Source organism: Bison bison, unplaced genomic scaffold (assembly GCF_000754665.1).
Source record: "Bison bison bison isolate TAMUID 2011002044 unplaced genomic scaffold, Bison_UMD1.0 scf7180017858675, whole genome shotgun sequence".
NCBI classification, from domain to species: Eukaryota; Metazoa; Chordata; class Mammalia; order Artiodactyla; family Bovidae; genus Bison; species Bison bison.
In genome coordinates, this window is record NW_011489247.1 from 6554 (window position 1) to 23154 (window position 16601).

The window sequence follows — 16601 nt, forward strand, 5'->3', positions numbered from 1 at the left end:
TGACTAAAACGACCTAGTATGCACGAAGTCAGTGATAAAGACATTGACAATAAACCTTAACATTTGTCAAGCTTTCAATAAAACTCATTTACACATCCTTCAAATTGACATGAAGGAAATGATTATTACTTCTACTTTGAAAAAACTGAATCTGAGCTCTCTGATAATTTGCTCAGTCATGCTCTCTTACTAGGGGGAGAGCCCTGAGTCTTTTTCAAAGTTATAGATTCAGTTCCCTTACTCCTGAACAAGGCACAGACCTTACCCTAGAGAACCTCACAGAAAAGTGAGACCTGTACATTTTAAGGGACTTTGTGTTCTAATAGAAGCCTGTGTAGATGTTAGGAAGCCTGCAGAAAGAAGCTTGCTGAGATCATAAGGACTGTGTGTACCATACATCAGTAGACAGAAGCTGAACGCACGATGCAGAGGCCACAGGGAATGGGGGAACCTCTGCCTCCCAGCTGAGTCTTGACCAGAAGCCCAAGGTACCACTGACTTTAGGGACAATTTCTCCTGTGGCTGCAGGTATAGCTCAGCCCCTCTGCACTCCAAGTATTCTCCTTCCTGAGGGGCCAGGAGGAAGCTGGGCAATTAGCCCCAGTTGACTGCTTCTCTAGTCAGGGACTGGGGGCTGTTTCTCTCTGGGGTTTCTTTCTCATGAGTCAAAGGAGACCTTCTTGCCTGTTGTTTTGAGGTTGGTGAACAGACATGAGAGTCTGTAAAGGTCCTCAGGCCACCAAGGTTTGCTTTTTTTCTTTGGATGCTGGGTCTTTTGGGCAGAAAGTGAGGATTCAGGTAACAGAAAGAAGAGGAAGGTATCTGAACTCATATCACTGTTATAGCTCAGGAGGAGCCCAGAAATCATGCATGTGTGTCGTGTGTAAACATGTGCATCTGTGACCATGAGGGACATTTAATGTATTTGTGTGTGCGTTGTGTTGTATAACTATATGTGTTTTTGTAACTGGATTTCCAGAGAAGCTGGAAATTTCCTATCTGTGTGTGCTCACTTGACTTGCATTCTTTGCTTGTGCGCTGTGTGTAATACCTTCTGCATGGCTCATGATTCAAATATGAATAACCTCTTGGACTGCAGTATCTGTGTAGAGGATGCTTGAGCGTTCTCTGTGTGTAGTTGAATTGTACATGTGCATTTTGTTTGTGAGTTTTGCTGACTCACATCCTGACTGTATTCACCTATTAATAGTTTGAGTATGTGTGTATGTGTGTGTGTGTGTGTACAATTGTGCTCAGTCATGTCCGATTGTTTGCAACCCCATGGACTGTAGCCTACCAGGCTCCTCTGTTCATAGGATTTTCAAGGCAAGAAAGTTTTCTCTACTTTCCAGATATAAATAAACACTGATGGACTGAACAAAATTGAAGGCAAATAAAAGCCATTTACAGACTAAAGGACTTCAGGAATATGAGTGTTGACAGTTATCTGAGTAGAAGACTCCATCAGATCTTGAAATAACACATCTTAAGATCCTGACTATTTTCTCTAACTAAAGAGAGACAGAGAAATAGTAGAGTCATAGGAATAGACGTTCCAATAAATTAAAAAAAAACACAAGAGATGAATGTGACTACAGAAGCTACTGTATGAACATGCTAGCTTCCTACTCTTCTGACTATGTTGACAGTGAAGTTTAATAACACCTACCTCTTAGGACTGTTGAAAAAAATTAGTGAAGCTATTATCCAAAAATTTATTAGTCTGACATAGTGTTCATTAAATGTCAATAATTATCCAGTGTGAAGATCAATATTGGGGAATCATGAATGATCAATCAGGCAACTAAATTCTAATAAACCCTTCCAATCCTTCAGTATCTCATAGCTCTCAGATCCCAGATCTCAGGTGTCTTCCTACCTATGAACACCCAGAGCTGAGTCAACATGAAGCACCAGAAATGTCTGAAGATACGTTTACAGAAGGATGGTTTATTTCTTGACAAGAAGATAAACAAGACAATTAATGATACAAAAGGAACATTTCAGGCAAAGATGGGCTCAATAAATAACAGAAACAGTATCGACCAAACAGAAGAAGAAGATATTAAGAAGAGATGTAAAGAATACACAGAAGAACTGTACAAAAAAATGTCTTAATAACTCAGATAACCATGGTGGTGTGATCACTCACCTAGAGCCAGACATCCTGGAGTTGAAGTCAAGTGGGGTTTAGGAAGCATTACTCTGAACAAAACTAGCAGAGGTGATAGAATTCTGGCTGAAACATTTCAAATCCCAAAAGATGATGCTGTTAAAATGCTGCACTCAATATGTGAACAAATTTGCAAAACTCAGCAGTGGTCAAGGCACTGGAAAAGGCCAGTTTTCATTCCAATACCAAAGAAGGATAATGTCAAGTAATATTCAAACTACTGCACAATTGCACTCATTTCATATGCTTGCAAGGTCATGCTCAAAATCCTCCAAGCTAGGTTTCAACAGTACATGAACCAAGAACCTACTGATGTTCATTTGGATTTAGAAAAGACAGAGGAACCAGAGATCAAATTTCCAACATCGATTGGATCATAGAAAAATCAAGAAATTCCACAAAAACATCTACTGCTCCTTCATTGCTTACACTTAAGCCTTTGACTGTGTGGATCACAACAAGCTATGGAAAATTCTAAGACAGGTAGGAATACCAGACCATATTACCTGCCTCCTGAGAAACCTATATGCAGGTCAAGAAGCAACAGTTAGAACTAGACATGGAACAACAGACTGGTTCCAAATTGGGAAAGGAGTATGTCAAGGCTGTATATTGTCACTCTTATTTAACTTTTATGCAGGGTACATCATGTGAAATGCCAGGCTGGATGAAGCACAAGCTGGAATCAAGATTGCCAGGAGAAATATCAATAACCACAGATAGGCAGATGACACCACCCTAATGGCAGAAAGCAAAAAGGAACTAAAAAGCCTCTTGATGAAAGTGAAAGAGGAGAGTGACAAAAAGCTGGCTTAAAACTCAACATTCAAAAAACAAAGATCATGGCATCTGGTCCCATCACTTCATGGCAAACAGATGGGGAAACAATGAAAACAGTGATGACTTTATTTTCTTGGGCTCCAAAATTACTGTGGACAGTGACTGAAGCCATGAAATTAAAAGACACTTGCTCCTTGGAAGAAAAGCTATGACAAACCTAGACAATGTATTAAAAGGAGAGACATCACTTTGCTGACAAAGGTATGTATAGTCAAAGCTATCATTTTTCCAGTAGTCTTGTATGGATGTAAGAGTTGACCCATAAAGAAGCCTGAGTGCCAAAGAATTGAACTTTCAAACTGTGGTGCCTAAGAAGACTCTTGAGAGTCCCTTGGACAGCAAGGAGATCAAACCAGTCAATCCTAAAAGAAATCAACCCTGAATATTCACTGGAAGGACTGATGTTGAAGCTCCAATACTTTGGCCACCTGATGCAAAGATCCAACTCATTGGAAAAGACTCTGATGCTGGAAAAGATTGAGAGCAGGAGGTGAAGAGGGTGACAGAGGATGAGATATTTGGATGGCATCACCGACTCAGTGGATATGAGTTTGAGCAAACTCTGGGAGATAGTGAAGGACAGGGAAGCCTTGTGTACTGCAGTCCATGGGGTCACAAAGAGTCGGACATGACTGAGTGACTGAACAACAACAAAGATATGTTCCCCTAGGGAATTTATCCCACTAATAGGATCCAAACTCAGAAGTTCACCTTATGAGTGTGAGAGCTCAGATAGATGCAAATTTTAGCCCAGTTTCTTGGTCCTTGTGCTGATCATCTCATAATATTGTTTTATTAAGTCCCTGAATTTGATACTGAGTTTTTGGATACTTATCCTATCATAAAAGTAATCAATAAAATTTTGTATGTGTTTTATGCAGGATTCTGCTCTTAGATAATTAATTAACTAATTAAAACACATTGAATTAGAACCCTCTGATTAACTCTATGAATGTGTGATGTGTGATATTGGTATCTCAGCATTACAGAGGCACAACAAGAGGCTAAGAGAGATTTAGCATCCCAAGTCATACAGCTGGAAAACAGTGGGGCCAGGATTGCAGCATGAGGAATCTGGCTTCAGATCCATAACGTTAGTCAGTCCTTTGGCAGGTGTTCCTTAGAAGGTTAGAATCCAGACAGAAGAGGCCCTGTGCGCCTCGTTTATTCCTATATCTTGAGTCAGCTGATAAAGAATCCACCTGACAAGTGGGAGACCTGGGTTCGATCTCTGGGTTGGAAAGATCACTTGGAGAAGGGAACAGCTACCCACTCCAGTATTCTGGCCTGGAGCATTCCATGAACTGTGTAGTCCATGGGGCCACAAAGAGTCAGACTCGACTGAGAAATTTTCACTTTCTAGTCAAAAGCTTAGTTCCAGAAACATGGTTAATTAAAAAGAAAACCAAAGAATGAATGTACTGTGGTCTCTATCCAAATTAATCTATCGAGCATTGAGGATTTGTCACTTGCTCTAATAGTACTAGGTGATAAAAGAAATTTAGGAGAAAATTCTTCTTCTCTATGAGTACGTTAGAGACCTTAGTGTGTGTGTGTGTGTGTTAGTCACTCAGTTGTGTCTGACTCTTTGCAATGCCATGGACTGTAGCTTGCCAGGATCCTCCATCCATGGGATTTCCCAGGCAAGAATACTGGAGTGGATTGCCATTTCCTTTTCTAGGGTATCTTTCCAACCTGGAGACTGAACCCAGGTCTCTCGCATTGCAGGCAGACTCTTTGTTGTCTGAGCCACCAGGGAAGCCAGAGAGACCTTAGTGTGGCAGCCTTAATTACAATATCAAAGCTTCTGACATTTCCCCCTCTCCTTCATCCCCAGGAGACATGAGCGAAGCATGAGGAAGGAGAACCAGAGCAGCGTGTCCGAGTTCCTCCTTCTGGGGCTCCCCATCAGGCCAGAGCAGCAGGGTGTGTTCTTCGCCTTGTTCCTGGGCGTGTACCTGACCACAGTGCTGGGAAACCTGCTCGTCATCCTGCTCATCAGGCTGGACCCTCACCTGCACACTGCCATGTACTTCTTCCTCAGCCACTTGGCCTTCTCTGACATTTCCCTTTCCACTATCACAGTTCCAAAGATGCTGTTGAACATGCATACTCAGCAACAATCCATCCCCTATGTGGAGTGCATTTCCCAGATGTATTTTTTCATACTTTTTGGCTGTCTTGACAACTTCCTTCTTGCAGTGATGGCATATGACAGGTACGTGGCCATATGCCAGCCACTTCACTACACCACTGTCATGAGGCAGGAGCTGTGTATCTCATTGGTAGCTGTGTCCTGGTTCTTCTGTTGTATCCATGCCCTGTTGCACACCCTCCTCTTGGTCCAACTGTCTTTCTGTGCTGAAAATACTATCCCCAACTTCTTCTGTGATCTCCCTTCCCTCCTGAAGATGAGCTGCTCAGACATTTCCATCAATGAGCTGGTCATCTTTACTGAAGGAGGAATGCTGTTCATCTTGCCTCTGAGTATCATCTTGGGTTCATATGTTCATATAGGGACCATCATCCTGAGGGTCCCCTCCATTAAGAGACTCTTTAAAGCCTTCTCCACCTGTGGCTCCCACCTCTTTGTGGTATCTTTGTACTATGGGACACTTGCTGGTGCTTACTTTTTCTCCTTATTATGGGACTCCAATGACAAAGACGTAATTGCTTCAGTCATGTATACAGTGGTTACTCCCATGCTGAATCCCTTTATCTATAGCCTCAGAAACAGAGATATAAAACAAGCCCTAGAAATATTTGTCTTTAGGGGTAACTTCTTCAGATGAGAATAACTAAATCCTCTGTTTGCAGTCTTGAGCACAGTGATACATATCTTCTAAAATTATTCTATGGTTGGCAACTCTGCTTAACTTCAAATGAATATGCATTCTGCTTTCATGTTGTTTAGTCATTCAGTTGTGTCCAGTCTTTGCAATCCCATGAAGACCAGCATGCCAGGCTTCCCTGTCCTTCACTATCTCCCAGAGTTTGCTCAAACTCATGTCCATTGATTCAGTGATGCCATCCTACCATCTCATTCTCTGTTGTCCCTTCTCCTCAATCTTTCCTAGCATCGGAGTCTTTTCCAATGAGTTGGATCTTTGCATCAGGTGGCCAAATTATTGGAGCTTCAGCATCAGTCATTCCAGTGAATATTTAGGGTTGATTTCCTTTAGGATTGACTGGTTTGATCTCCTTGCTGTCCAAGGGACTCTCAAGAGTCTTCTTTAACACCACAGTTCAAAAATATCAGTTCTTCAGCACTCATTCTTTACAGTCCAACTCTCACATCCATATGTGACTACTGGAAAAACTACCCCACTCCACTATTCTTGCCTAGAGAATCCCATGGACAGAGGACCCTGGCTGGCTACAGTTCATGGTGTTGCAAGAGTCAGATACGACTTAATGACTAAACCACTCCCAGCTTTCTTTTGGTTAGTGTTTACATGGTATTTTTTTCCCTCACTTTGCTTGAAACTTTTAAAAAAATTAATTTATTTATTTTAAATGGAGGCTAATTACTTTACAATATTGTAGTGGTTTTTGCCATACATTCACATGAATCAGCCATGGGTGTACATGTGACCCCATCCTGAACCCCCCTCCCACCTCCCTTCCCATCCCATTCCTCAGGGTCATCCCAGTGCACCGGCCCTGAGTGCCCTGTCTCATGCATCAAACCTGGACTGGCAATCTAATTCACATATGGTAATATACATGTTTCAATGGTATTCTCTCAAATCATCCCACTCTCACCTTCTCCCAGAGTCCAAAAGTCTGTTCTTTGTATCTGTGTCTCTTAATGTCTCGCATATAGGGTCATCATTACCATCTTTCTAAATTCCATATATATGCATTAATGTACTATATTGGTGTTTTTCTTTCTGACTTACTTCACTCTGTATAATAGGCTCTAGTTTCCTCCACCTCATTAGAACTGAATCAAATGCATTCTTTTTAATAGCTGAGTAATATTCTACTGTGTATATGTACCACAGCTTTCTTATCCATTCATCTGCCGATAGACGTCTAGTTTGCTTCCATGTCCTAGCTATCGTAAACAGTGTTGCAATGAACATTGCGGTACACCTATCTCTTTCAATTCTGGTTTCCTTGGTGTGTATGCCCAGCAGTGGGATTGCTGGGTCATATTACAGTTCTATTTCCAGTTTTTTAAGGAATCTCCACACTGTTCTCCATAGTGGCTGTACTAGTTTGCATTCCCACCAACAGTGTAAGAGGGTTCTCATTTCTCTGCACCCTCTCCAGCATTTATTGTTTGTAGACTTCTTGATAGCACCTATTCTGACCGACGTGAGATGGTACCTCATAGTGGTTTTGATTTGCATTTCTCTGATAATGAGTGATGTTGAGCATTTTTCCATGTGTTTGTTAGCCATCTGTATGTCTTCTTTGGAGAAATGTCTGTTTAGTTCTTTTGCCTCTTTTTTTATGTCTTTATCTGTAAAGTGTTAGTTGCTAGTAGTGTAAACTTGAGTTTTTCTTTTTTTACGTGGATTGACAATCATTGTATTTCTGGAGAATTTATCTCTTCAGTTCAGTTGCTTGTCGTGTCTGACTCTTTGTGACCCCATGGACTGCAGCACACCAGGCCTCCCTGTCCATCGCCAACTCCCAGAGTCTACCCAAACTCATGTCTACTGAGTAGGTGATGCCATCCAACCATCTCGTCTTCTGTCATCCCCTTCTCCTCCCACCTTCAATCTTTCCCAGCATCAGGGTCTTTTCAAATGAGTCAGCTCTTCGCATCAGGTGGCCACAGTATTGGAGTTTCAGCTTCACCATCAGTCCCTCCAATGAACACCCAGGACTGGTCTCCTTTAGGATGGACTGGTTGGATCTCCTTGCAGTCCAAGGGACTCTCAAGAGTCTTCTCCAACACCACAGTTCAAAAATATCGATTCTTCAGTGCTCAGCTTTCTTTACAGTTCAACTCTCACATCCATACATGACTACTGAAAAAATTTATCTCTTAACATCTAATAATAAATGATAGAATGTATTTGAATTTATATTGTCTGTTATTTCTATATGTTTTTCTTTTTTTTTTTTTTTGCTGCATCATGTGTCAAAGTAGGATCCTATTTCCCCAACCAGGGATCAAACCCATGTCCCCCACATTGGGAGCAGAGTCCTAACCACTGGACTGCCAAGGAAGTCTCTGTATTTCTACAAGCTTTCTAATTAAGACATCTGATTTCCTATTTATTGTCTCTTCTCTTACTCCCTTTTGATTAACTAAACATATATTTTATTTCATTCCCTCCTCTATTGAACAATTAATCATATATTATTATTATTTTACAATTCTTTTTCTCTGCTTTACATTATGTAGAAATTATGTCTTACTTTTCCCTTAAATTTTTTTCATTGTAGTATAATGTGTGTGTGTGTGCTCAGTCACTCAGTTGTATCCAACTCTTTTCAACCCCATGGACTGTAGCTTTCCAGACTCCTCCGTCCATGGGATTTCCTAGGCAAGAATATTGGAATGGGTGCCATTTCCTTCTCCAGGGGATCTTCGTGAGCCACAGATTGAACCTGCAGCCCCTGAGTCCTGCATTATTTGCAGGTGGATTCTTTACCACTGAACCACCTGGAAATCCCATTGTAGTATAATAACACAACATGAAATGTACCATTTTAACCATTTGAAGTACACAGTTAGATGGCATTTGGTACATTTATCACTGCTATCCCATTCTAGGGCTTCAAAAGAAAACTCTGTGGAACATCAGTGCAATTGAATACTTCGCAGCTATGAAAAAGTAATGACAAAGATACCTATGAGATGAATCAATGTGGAGGGATTTCCAAGCTATATTATTAAATGGAAAAAAGAAATGTAAAAGAGCATCTATAGAATGCTACTTCTCATATGAAAATGAAGGGAAGCTAATATCGGGTTGGCCAAAATATTTGTTTGTGTTTTTCTATTAAATCGTGTGGAAAAACCAAATGAATTTCTTGGCCAACCCAATATATACATGTAACTTCTCACTGAGCAAGAAGCACACAAAGAGTAAATCAGAAACTAATGAGCCTGTTTACCTACAGGATGTGGGTGGGAATGGGATAGAAAAAGATGGGGAGATGAGTATATCCATTTGTATAATTTGACTATGTTATCTTTTACCTACTAAAAACTAAATAGAAGATAATGGAGAATAAAGCAAAGTAGAATAAACCAAAAAATGAGCTTAACTATATTTCAAATTAATACCAAAATCAGACTAAATTGGAAAATAAAATAAGTAATTATCAAACACAGAATTTTGTATATAAACACTAAGTAAGTGTTTGAGGGGAAGTTAGTTTGTCATTAACAGTGGTTTGAGTTCAAAATTCTGAAATTACTTACATTCAAAGCTTTAGCAAATAAATAAACTTATTCTGGAAAAGGGAGTAATTCATCAGTTGGGGAAAGATGCCATGTACATGGAAAAGGAGAGGCTGGAAAGAACTCTTTGGTGTCAAGCTAGAACTGGATATACATCAACTTGAGCTCATGAGTTTTAATATATCTAAATATGCTGAAATTTTATAATCCATAAGAATATTGGTTCCCATCCCACATTCTTTCTGTCCCACTCCTGACCTATCTCCTATTCCTTTAGTTCATTAGACCCTAGTTCATTTTTATCAAGGTTGTTCTGGATTTTGTGGGTCTTTGTGGTTCTATATGGATGGAATAAATGGTAACAGTGGAATGTGTGCTCTAATACAATTTGAGATCAGTGGTGTGGGACTCTCAAAGGTTAATACTGCTCTGTTTGGACCTTACTGTGATACATGAGGAAGCATTGCTGAGTTCACTGCTGAATTCTTCAAAGGTCAAAGGCATTCACCTCTCCTCCTCCTCATGAGCAGGCAGAGGGGTGGCTAACATGTTAGTGACATTAGGGACACCTTTTCCCGGGACTCCTGTGGTTCAGCCCTTTGGCCTCTGCAAGGATCCATCTCAAGAGGAAGGCAAGAAATTGGCCAATTAGCTCAGCTGGTTTCTTCTCTAATCAGAGGCTTGAGGCTGAGTTCCCTGGGGCCTTAGTCCTATTGGTAAAAATGAATCTTTCTGCTCATTGTTCTAGTTCTTGTAGTCAGACATGGAAGGTGCTAAAGATTCTTAGGTCATAGAGATCCAAGAGATGGGTGTTTAGGGAGCAGCCTGGACCAGCAAGAATCAACAATGATCTGAGCAAGGTGGGAGACCCTCTCTTTTCCTGGATGTGTGCACTGACTAGGAGAAAGAGAGAGAAAAGGTGTGTTTATGTTACTTGTACAACTATGTGTTCACTGGTGCACACACTGACTCAGTGGTGCTACCAGCCACACAAGTGGCCATAAAATTAAAATGAGTTAAAATTAACTAAAGTTAAAAATTTGGTTTCTTGTTTGCACTAGCTATATTTCAAATCTTTAGTAGTCACATGAGGTTAGTGCTACTGTATTGGACAAAGCAGATGTAGAATATATCCACCTTTGTAGACAGTCCTATAATGGGGTGATAACAGACCATGGAGGGCTGGAATTCTCATGCGCTGCATGGATGTGTGCTTATGTGAGTGTATGTTAGTTATTTATGTGTTGGGTTTGACTATGTGTGATTCAGTGTGTGTAGTGGAGTTTCTCTATGTGTGTGTACTGTTTGTGAACTGTCTTGGTGAATGGATGTGGTCTTGGCATATTTTTTTAAATTTGCTTTTGCAGTGTGATTATTATAAAAGACTTTACATATCTAATGTATACAGTTTGAGGAGTTTGGACACACACATGTGAAGCCATCACCACAATCAAGTCATCGACATGTCTATCTCTTCTAAAAATTTCCTTGTGTCCCTTTATTGTGGTAGGAAACTTAACAAGGACTTCACTCTTTTAAGGAGATTTTAAATGCACAATGTAGAATTTTTGACTCTAGGCAATATGCTGTATAGCAGGACTCTAGAATTAATTCATTTTGCATAACTAAAACTTTATATTGATTGAATAACACTATATTTTCCCCCCTTCTTCTCTCCAGCCCTTGATAATCTTCATTTATTCTCTGCTTTTATGAATTTCTTAAACTGAAAACTGAAATTTAAAAAAGTATTTTTCCTTAAAAGACTGGTTTATTTCACTTAGCATAATATCCTCCAGGTTCATCCCCATGTCACATATGTCAGAATTTCCTTTTTTTAAAGGCAAAATGATATTCCACTGTATATCTATGCCATATTTTCTTTATCCATTCATCTGACAATGGACATTTTGGTTGTTTCCATAACTTAGCTATTGTGAATAGTACTGCAATACACATGAGAGTAGGTATATCTTTGAGATCCTGATTTCTATTCTTTCTGATATACACCCAGAAATGGGATTGCCAGATCAGATGGTAGTTCTGTTTTGAATGTTTTGGGGAAACTCCATACTGCTTTTCACAGCAGCTGCACCATTTACATCCACATCAACAGTATAGAAGGGTTTTTGTTTGCATGATTTTTAAGTTGTGTAATGACAAAGTACTTCATTTTAAAGGTGTGTGTAAGTTGGTCTGAATCCATAAAAAGCTAAAAGAAGCACTTTGTTACTCTCTGTGTCTGTTTTTGTGTACAACACCCTCACAATCTAATTCTCTCTTTGAATGGGTGTAGAGCAGAGTGGGCTAAGTGAGTGACTTAGAAACATGTGTATGCATTTGACCTGAGGAGACAGCCTCGCAGCCTGACTCTTCTCTTGTCTCAGCTCTAGACATAAAAGGAAGCTCTAAACAAAGTCCTCTATATGCCAAGTTGGTGGCAATTTGTTCTGGTGGCTTGAAGGTTACTGAAGTTCTCTAGGACTTTTTTTTATCAACATTTAATTATTTCCACACTTTGGGGGACATGGTGGAGTCAATTCTGGTGAACCTTGTCTAGTTAATCCAATGACTGTTAATTCTGATACAATTTTTTGGTCCTACAGCATCTGTAATGTCCTGGCTCTCTGACCGCACACATCATTGGGTAAATTCTCATGTCACTCATTTTGCGAGTATGCTCAGAACTCACTCAGCCATTTTAAAACACTAGAGATGGAAAGGAAGAGAGAGGCAGTGGCATACCAGAAGGCAATTACATGTGTCATGGTCAGTCACTCAGTCATGTCCGAGCTTTATAACTCTATGGACTGTAGCCCGCCAGGCTCCTATGTCCATGGGATTCTCCTGACAAGAACCCACTGGAGTGGGTTGCCCTTTCCTCCTCCAGGGAATCTTCATGAGCCAGGAATGGAACTGGCATCTCCTACATCACCTATATTGTCAGGCAGATTTATGAAGGCAGTTACTAATATTTATTCCAAATTTATTAAAAGTTCAGTGAGTCAAGGGCTATGGATGTGCTCATCTTTAGGGACCATAGTCTGGGCCCTGGATGTGAGGGGAGACCCCAGAAGTCAACACACATTTTCAGGAAGCTTCTTGATCTTGCTTGATGGTCACCTCATATCTTTGTTATATTTAGTTTCTGATCTGGAATCTTGGTCACTCACTCTGCCTAAATAATGAATTGATTTATTTAATTTTTGGGTCACTCTCCTTTTGACTGCTTCTTTTTAGTCAATGCTTATTAACCCTTGTGACATATTTCTAAATTAACAAATTTTTATTGTGCTAAAATACATATAACATAAATGTTACCATTTCAATGATATTTAAGTGTACAGTTCTGTGGCATTAAGTACATTCATATTGTTGTACAGCCATCACCACCATCCACTCCAGAACATTTTTATCTTCCCAAACTGAAACTCTGTATCCACTAAATAATAACTTCTCAATTTCCTCCCCCATGCAAGGCCCAGCAATCACCATTCTATTTTTTGTCTCTATGAATTTGACCATTCTAGGAATCTCATGTAAGTGGAGTCATGCAGTATTTACATATTTGTGACTAGCTGATTTTACTTAACATAATGCCCTCAAGGTTTATCGATGTTGTAGCATGTGTCAGGATTTCTTTTCTTTTTAAGGATGAGTAATATTCCATTGCATGTAGAGACATTTTGTTTATCCATTCATTTGTCTATGGATACAGATTCTTTTCATCTTTTGGCTATCGTGAATGATGCTGCTTTAAACATGGCTATTCTCTTGTGGCTCAGCTGGTGTAAAGAATCCACCTGCAGTGTGGGAGACCTGGGTTCAATCCCTGGGTTGGGAAGATCCCCTGGAGAAGGGAAAGGCTACCCACTCTAGTACTCTGGTCTAGAGAATTCCATGAACTGTATAGCCCACGGGGTCGCAAACAGTTGGACACGACTGAGCAACTTTTACTTCACTTCACTTCAAACATGGTTATGCAAATCTTTTAAGCCCTTGCTTTCAGTTCTTTGGGATATATTATCAGAAGTGAAATTCTGAGGTGTTAGTCACTTAGTTATGTCCTACTCTTTTGTGACCCCATGGACTATAGCCCACCAGGCTCCACTGTCCATGGAATTCTACAGACAAGAATACTAGAGTGGGTTGCCTTTCCCTTCTCCAGGCAATCTTCCCAACCCAGGGATTGAACCTGAGTGTCCTGCATTGCAGGCAGATACTTAATCGCTGAGCCACCAGGGAAGTCCTGAAATTTCTGAATCATATGGTAATTCTATGCTTAATTTTTTGAGGAAATGACATAATGTTTCCTTACTTCCTTTCTCCCTTCCTCTCTCCCTCCCTCCATTCTTTCCTTTCTATGTCATTCTAATGATAAGAGGTGAGTTTATGGGTTGAGTGCTTATTTTGTACATGGTGTATTACTTTTACAATAACGCCTTAAGTGGTATCTCTGTGTGTGTGTTTGTGTCTGTGAGCGCGCAAGACAGACACAAGCACATAAGCAGCCTGGTTGTAAAGCCATGAAAGGGACTGTATCTTATTTATTCAGTTCAGTTCAGTTCAGTTCAGTTGCTCAGTCATGTCCGACTCTTTGTGACCCCATGAATCACAGCACGCCAGGCCTCCCTGTCCATCACCAACTCTCGGAGCTCACTCAAACTCATGTCCGTTGAGTTGGTGATGCCATCCAGCCATCTCATCCTCTGCCGTCCCCTTCTCCTGCCCCCAATCCCTCCCAGCATCAGGGTCTTTTCCAATGAGTCAGCTCTTTGCATGAGGTGGCCATAGTATTGGAGTTTCAGCTTTAGCATAAGTCCTTCCAATGAACAGCCAGGGCTGATCTCCTTCAGAATGGACTGGTTGGATCTCCTTGCAGTCCAAGGGACTCTCAAGAGTCTTCTCCAACACCACAGTTCAAAAGCACCAATTCTTTGATGCTCAGCTTTCTTCACAGTCCAACTTTCACATCCATACATGACCACCGGAAAAACAATAGCCTTGACTAGACAGACCTTTGTTGGCAAAGTAATGTCTCTACTTTTGAATATGCTATCTAGGTTGGTCATAACTTTCCTTCCAAGGAGTAAGCATCTTTTAATTTCATGGCTGTAATCACCATCTGCGGTGATTTTTTCTATTGTAGTGTCTCCACTGTGTTTAAAAAAGAATGAGGTCTTCCTGATTTCCATTGAAGAGTTTGACTGATGTTCATTCATTAATGTGTTATTGGTGTCTCCAAGTGACTGTGTCAGTGTTCAGACAGATCACATTTTCATTGTTCTCACCACACTGGATGAGGCATCAATGTGTGAGTGAAATTCAGTGATATTTGTCTGTACAATGACACAGCCACTGGGAGAAAGTATGTAACCGTATGGTAATTGCTATGTTCAATATGTCTGAGTTCCTGACATTTCCCATTTCCGTTCATCCCCAGAAGAGATAAGAAGAGCATGAGGCCTGAGAATCAGAGCCACATGTCTGAGTTCCTCCTCGTAGGACTCCCCATCCAGCCAGGGCAGCAGAGCATGTTTTTCGCCCTGTTCCTGGGCATGTACCTGACCACAGTGCTGGGCAACCTGCTCATCCTCCTGCTCATCAGGCTGGACGCTCACCTCCACACCCCCATGTACTTCTTCCTCAGCCACTTGGCCCTCACTGACGTCTCCTTCTCATCTGTCACTGTCCCTAAGATGCTGATAAACATGCAAACCCAGGATCAATCCATCCCCTATGCAGAGTGCATAGCACAGATGTATTTTTTCCTACTTTTTGGCTGCATTGATAACCTTCTTCTTGTAGTGATGGCTTATGACAGGTACATGGCCATCTGTCACCCTCTCCACTACACCACCATCATGAGGGAGGAGCTGTGTATGTTTCTGCTGGCTGGATCCTGGTTCCTCTCTTGTGTCATTGCCCTGTCCCACACCATCCTCCTGGCTCAGCTGTCCTTCTGTGCAGACAACAACATCCCACATTTCTTCTGTGACCTTGCTGCCCTGCTCAAGCTCTCCTGCTCAGACACCTCTGTCAATGAGCTGGTCATATTCACTGCAGGAGCTGCAGTTGTCATTCTTTCACTGAGTGGCATCCTGGTCTCTTATGGTCTCATTGGGGCCTCCATCCTGAGGGTCCCTTCTACGAAGGGGATCTGCAAAGCCCTGTCCACCTGTGGCTCCCACCTCTCTGTGGTGTCCTTATTCTATGGAACCATTATGGCACTGTACTTTTCCACCTCATCAGGCAAGTCCAAAGACAAAGACATGATTGCCTCACTGATGTACACAATGGTGACCCCCATGCTGAACCCCTTCATCTACAGCCTAAGGAACAGAGACATGAAATTGGCTCTGGGATTTCTTTTCAAAAGCAATAATCTTCTCATCAAGTGAGAATCACCTAACTATGTTCTTATTTAAACCCACTGACTTTGTCAGAAACACTCTCTTAAAAAGTTGCATGTTGACCATCCATGTCTCTAGCATCATCCCAGTTATTCTTTAGTTTTTTAACTTTATATTTGTTTATTTATTTAGAACATTATGAAGCTTGATTAGATGAATAATTTTGTTACTGAGAATTATATATTATTGGTTACTATTTTTTAACTGTTTATTTAAATTTATTTATTTTAATTGGAGGCTAATTACTGTACAATATTGTATTGGTTCTGCCACACATCAACATGAATCCACCACGGGTGTACACGTGTTCCCCATCCTGAACCCCCCTCCCACCTCCCTCCCTGTGCCATACCTCTGGGTCATCCCAGTGCACCAGCCCCAAGCATCCTGTATCAAACCTGGTCTGGTGATTCGTTTCTTATATGATATTATACATGTTTCAATGCCATTCCCCCAAATTCATCCCACCCTCTCCCTCTCCCACAGAGTCCAAAAGACTGTTCTATACATCTTTGTCTCTTTTGCTGTCTCCCATACAGGGTTATCATTACCATCCTTCTAAATTCCATATATATGCATTAGTATACTGTATTGATGTTTTTCTTTCTGGCTTACTTCACTCTGTATAATAGGCTCCAGTTTCATCCACCTCATTAGAATTGATTCAAATGTATTCTTTTTAATGGCTGAGTAATACTCCATTGTGTATATGTACCACAGCTTTCTTATCCGTTCATCTGCTGATGGACATCTAGGTTGCTTCCATGTCCTGACTGTTATAAACAGTGCTGTGATGAACACTGGG

General features: G+C 40.9%; 2 protein-coding genes across 2 annotated transcripts; both read left to right on the forward strand.

Annotated features, from left to right (window-relative positions):
• Positions 1–4866: 4866 nt before the first annotated feature.
• Positions 4867–5805, forward strand: LOC104980036 (olfactory receptor 1J4-like). Its single transcript, XM_010828601.1, has one exon. It carries the CDS (start codon positions 4867–4869, stop codon positions 5803–5805), a length of 939 nt encoding a protein of 312 aa, XP_010826903.1.
• Positions 5806–14842: 9037 nt separating this feature from the next.
• On the forward strand, positions 14843–15784 carry LOC104980042 (olfactory receptor 1J4-like). Its single transcript, XM_010828611.1, has one exon. It carries the CDS (start codon positions 14843–14845, stop codon positions 15782–15784), a length of 942 nt encoding a protein of 313 aa, XP_010826913.1.
• The last annotated feature ends 817 nt before the right edge of the window (positions 15785–16601 follow it).

Coding starts and splice junctions, on each gene's coding strand:
- LOC104980036 (XM_010828601.1), top strand. CDS start 4,867: ATGAGGAAGGAGAACCAGAGCAGCGTGTCCGAGTTCCTCCTTCTGGGG.
- LOC104980042 (XM_010828611.1), top strand. CDS start 14,843: ATGAGGCCTGAGAATCAGAGCCACATGTCTGAGTTCCTCCTCGTAGGA.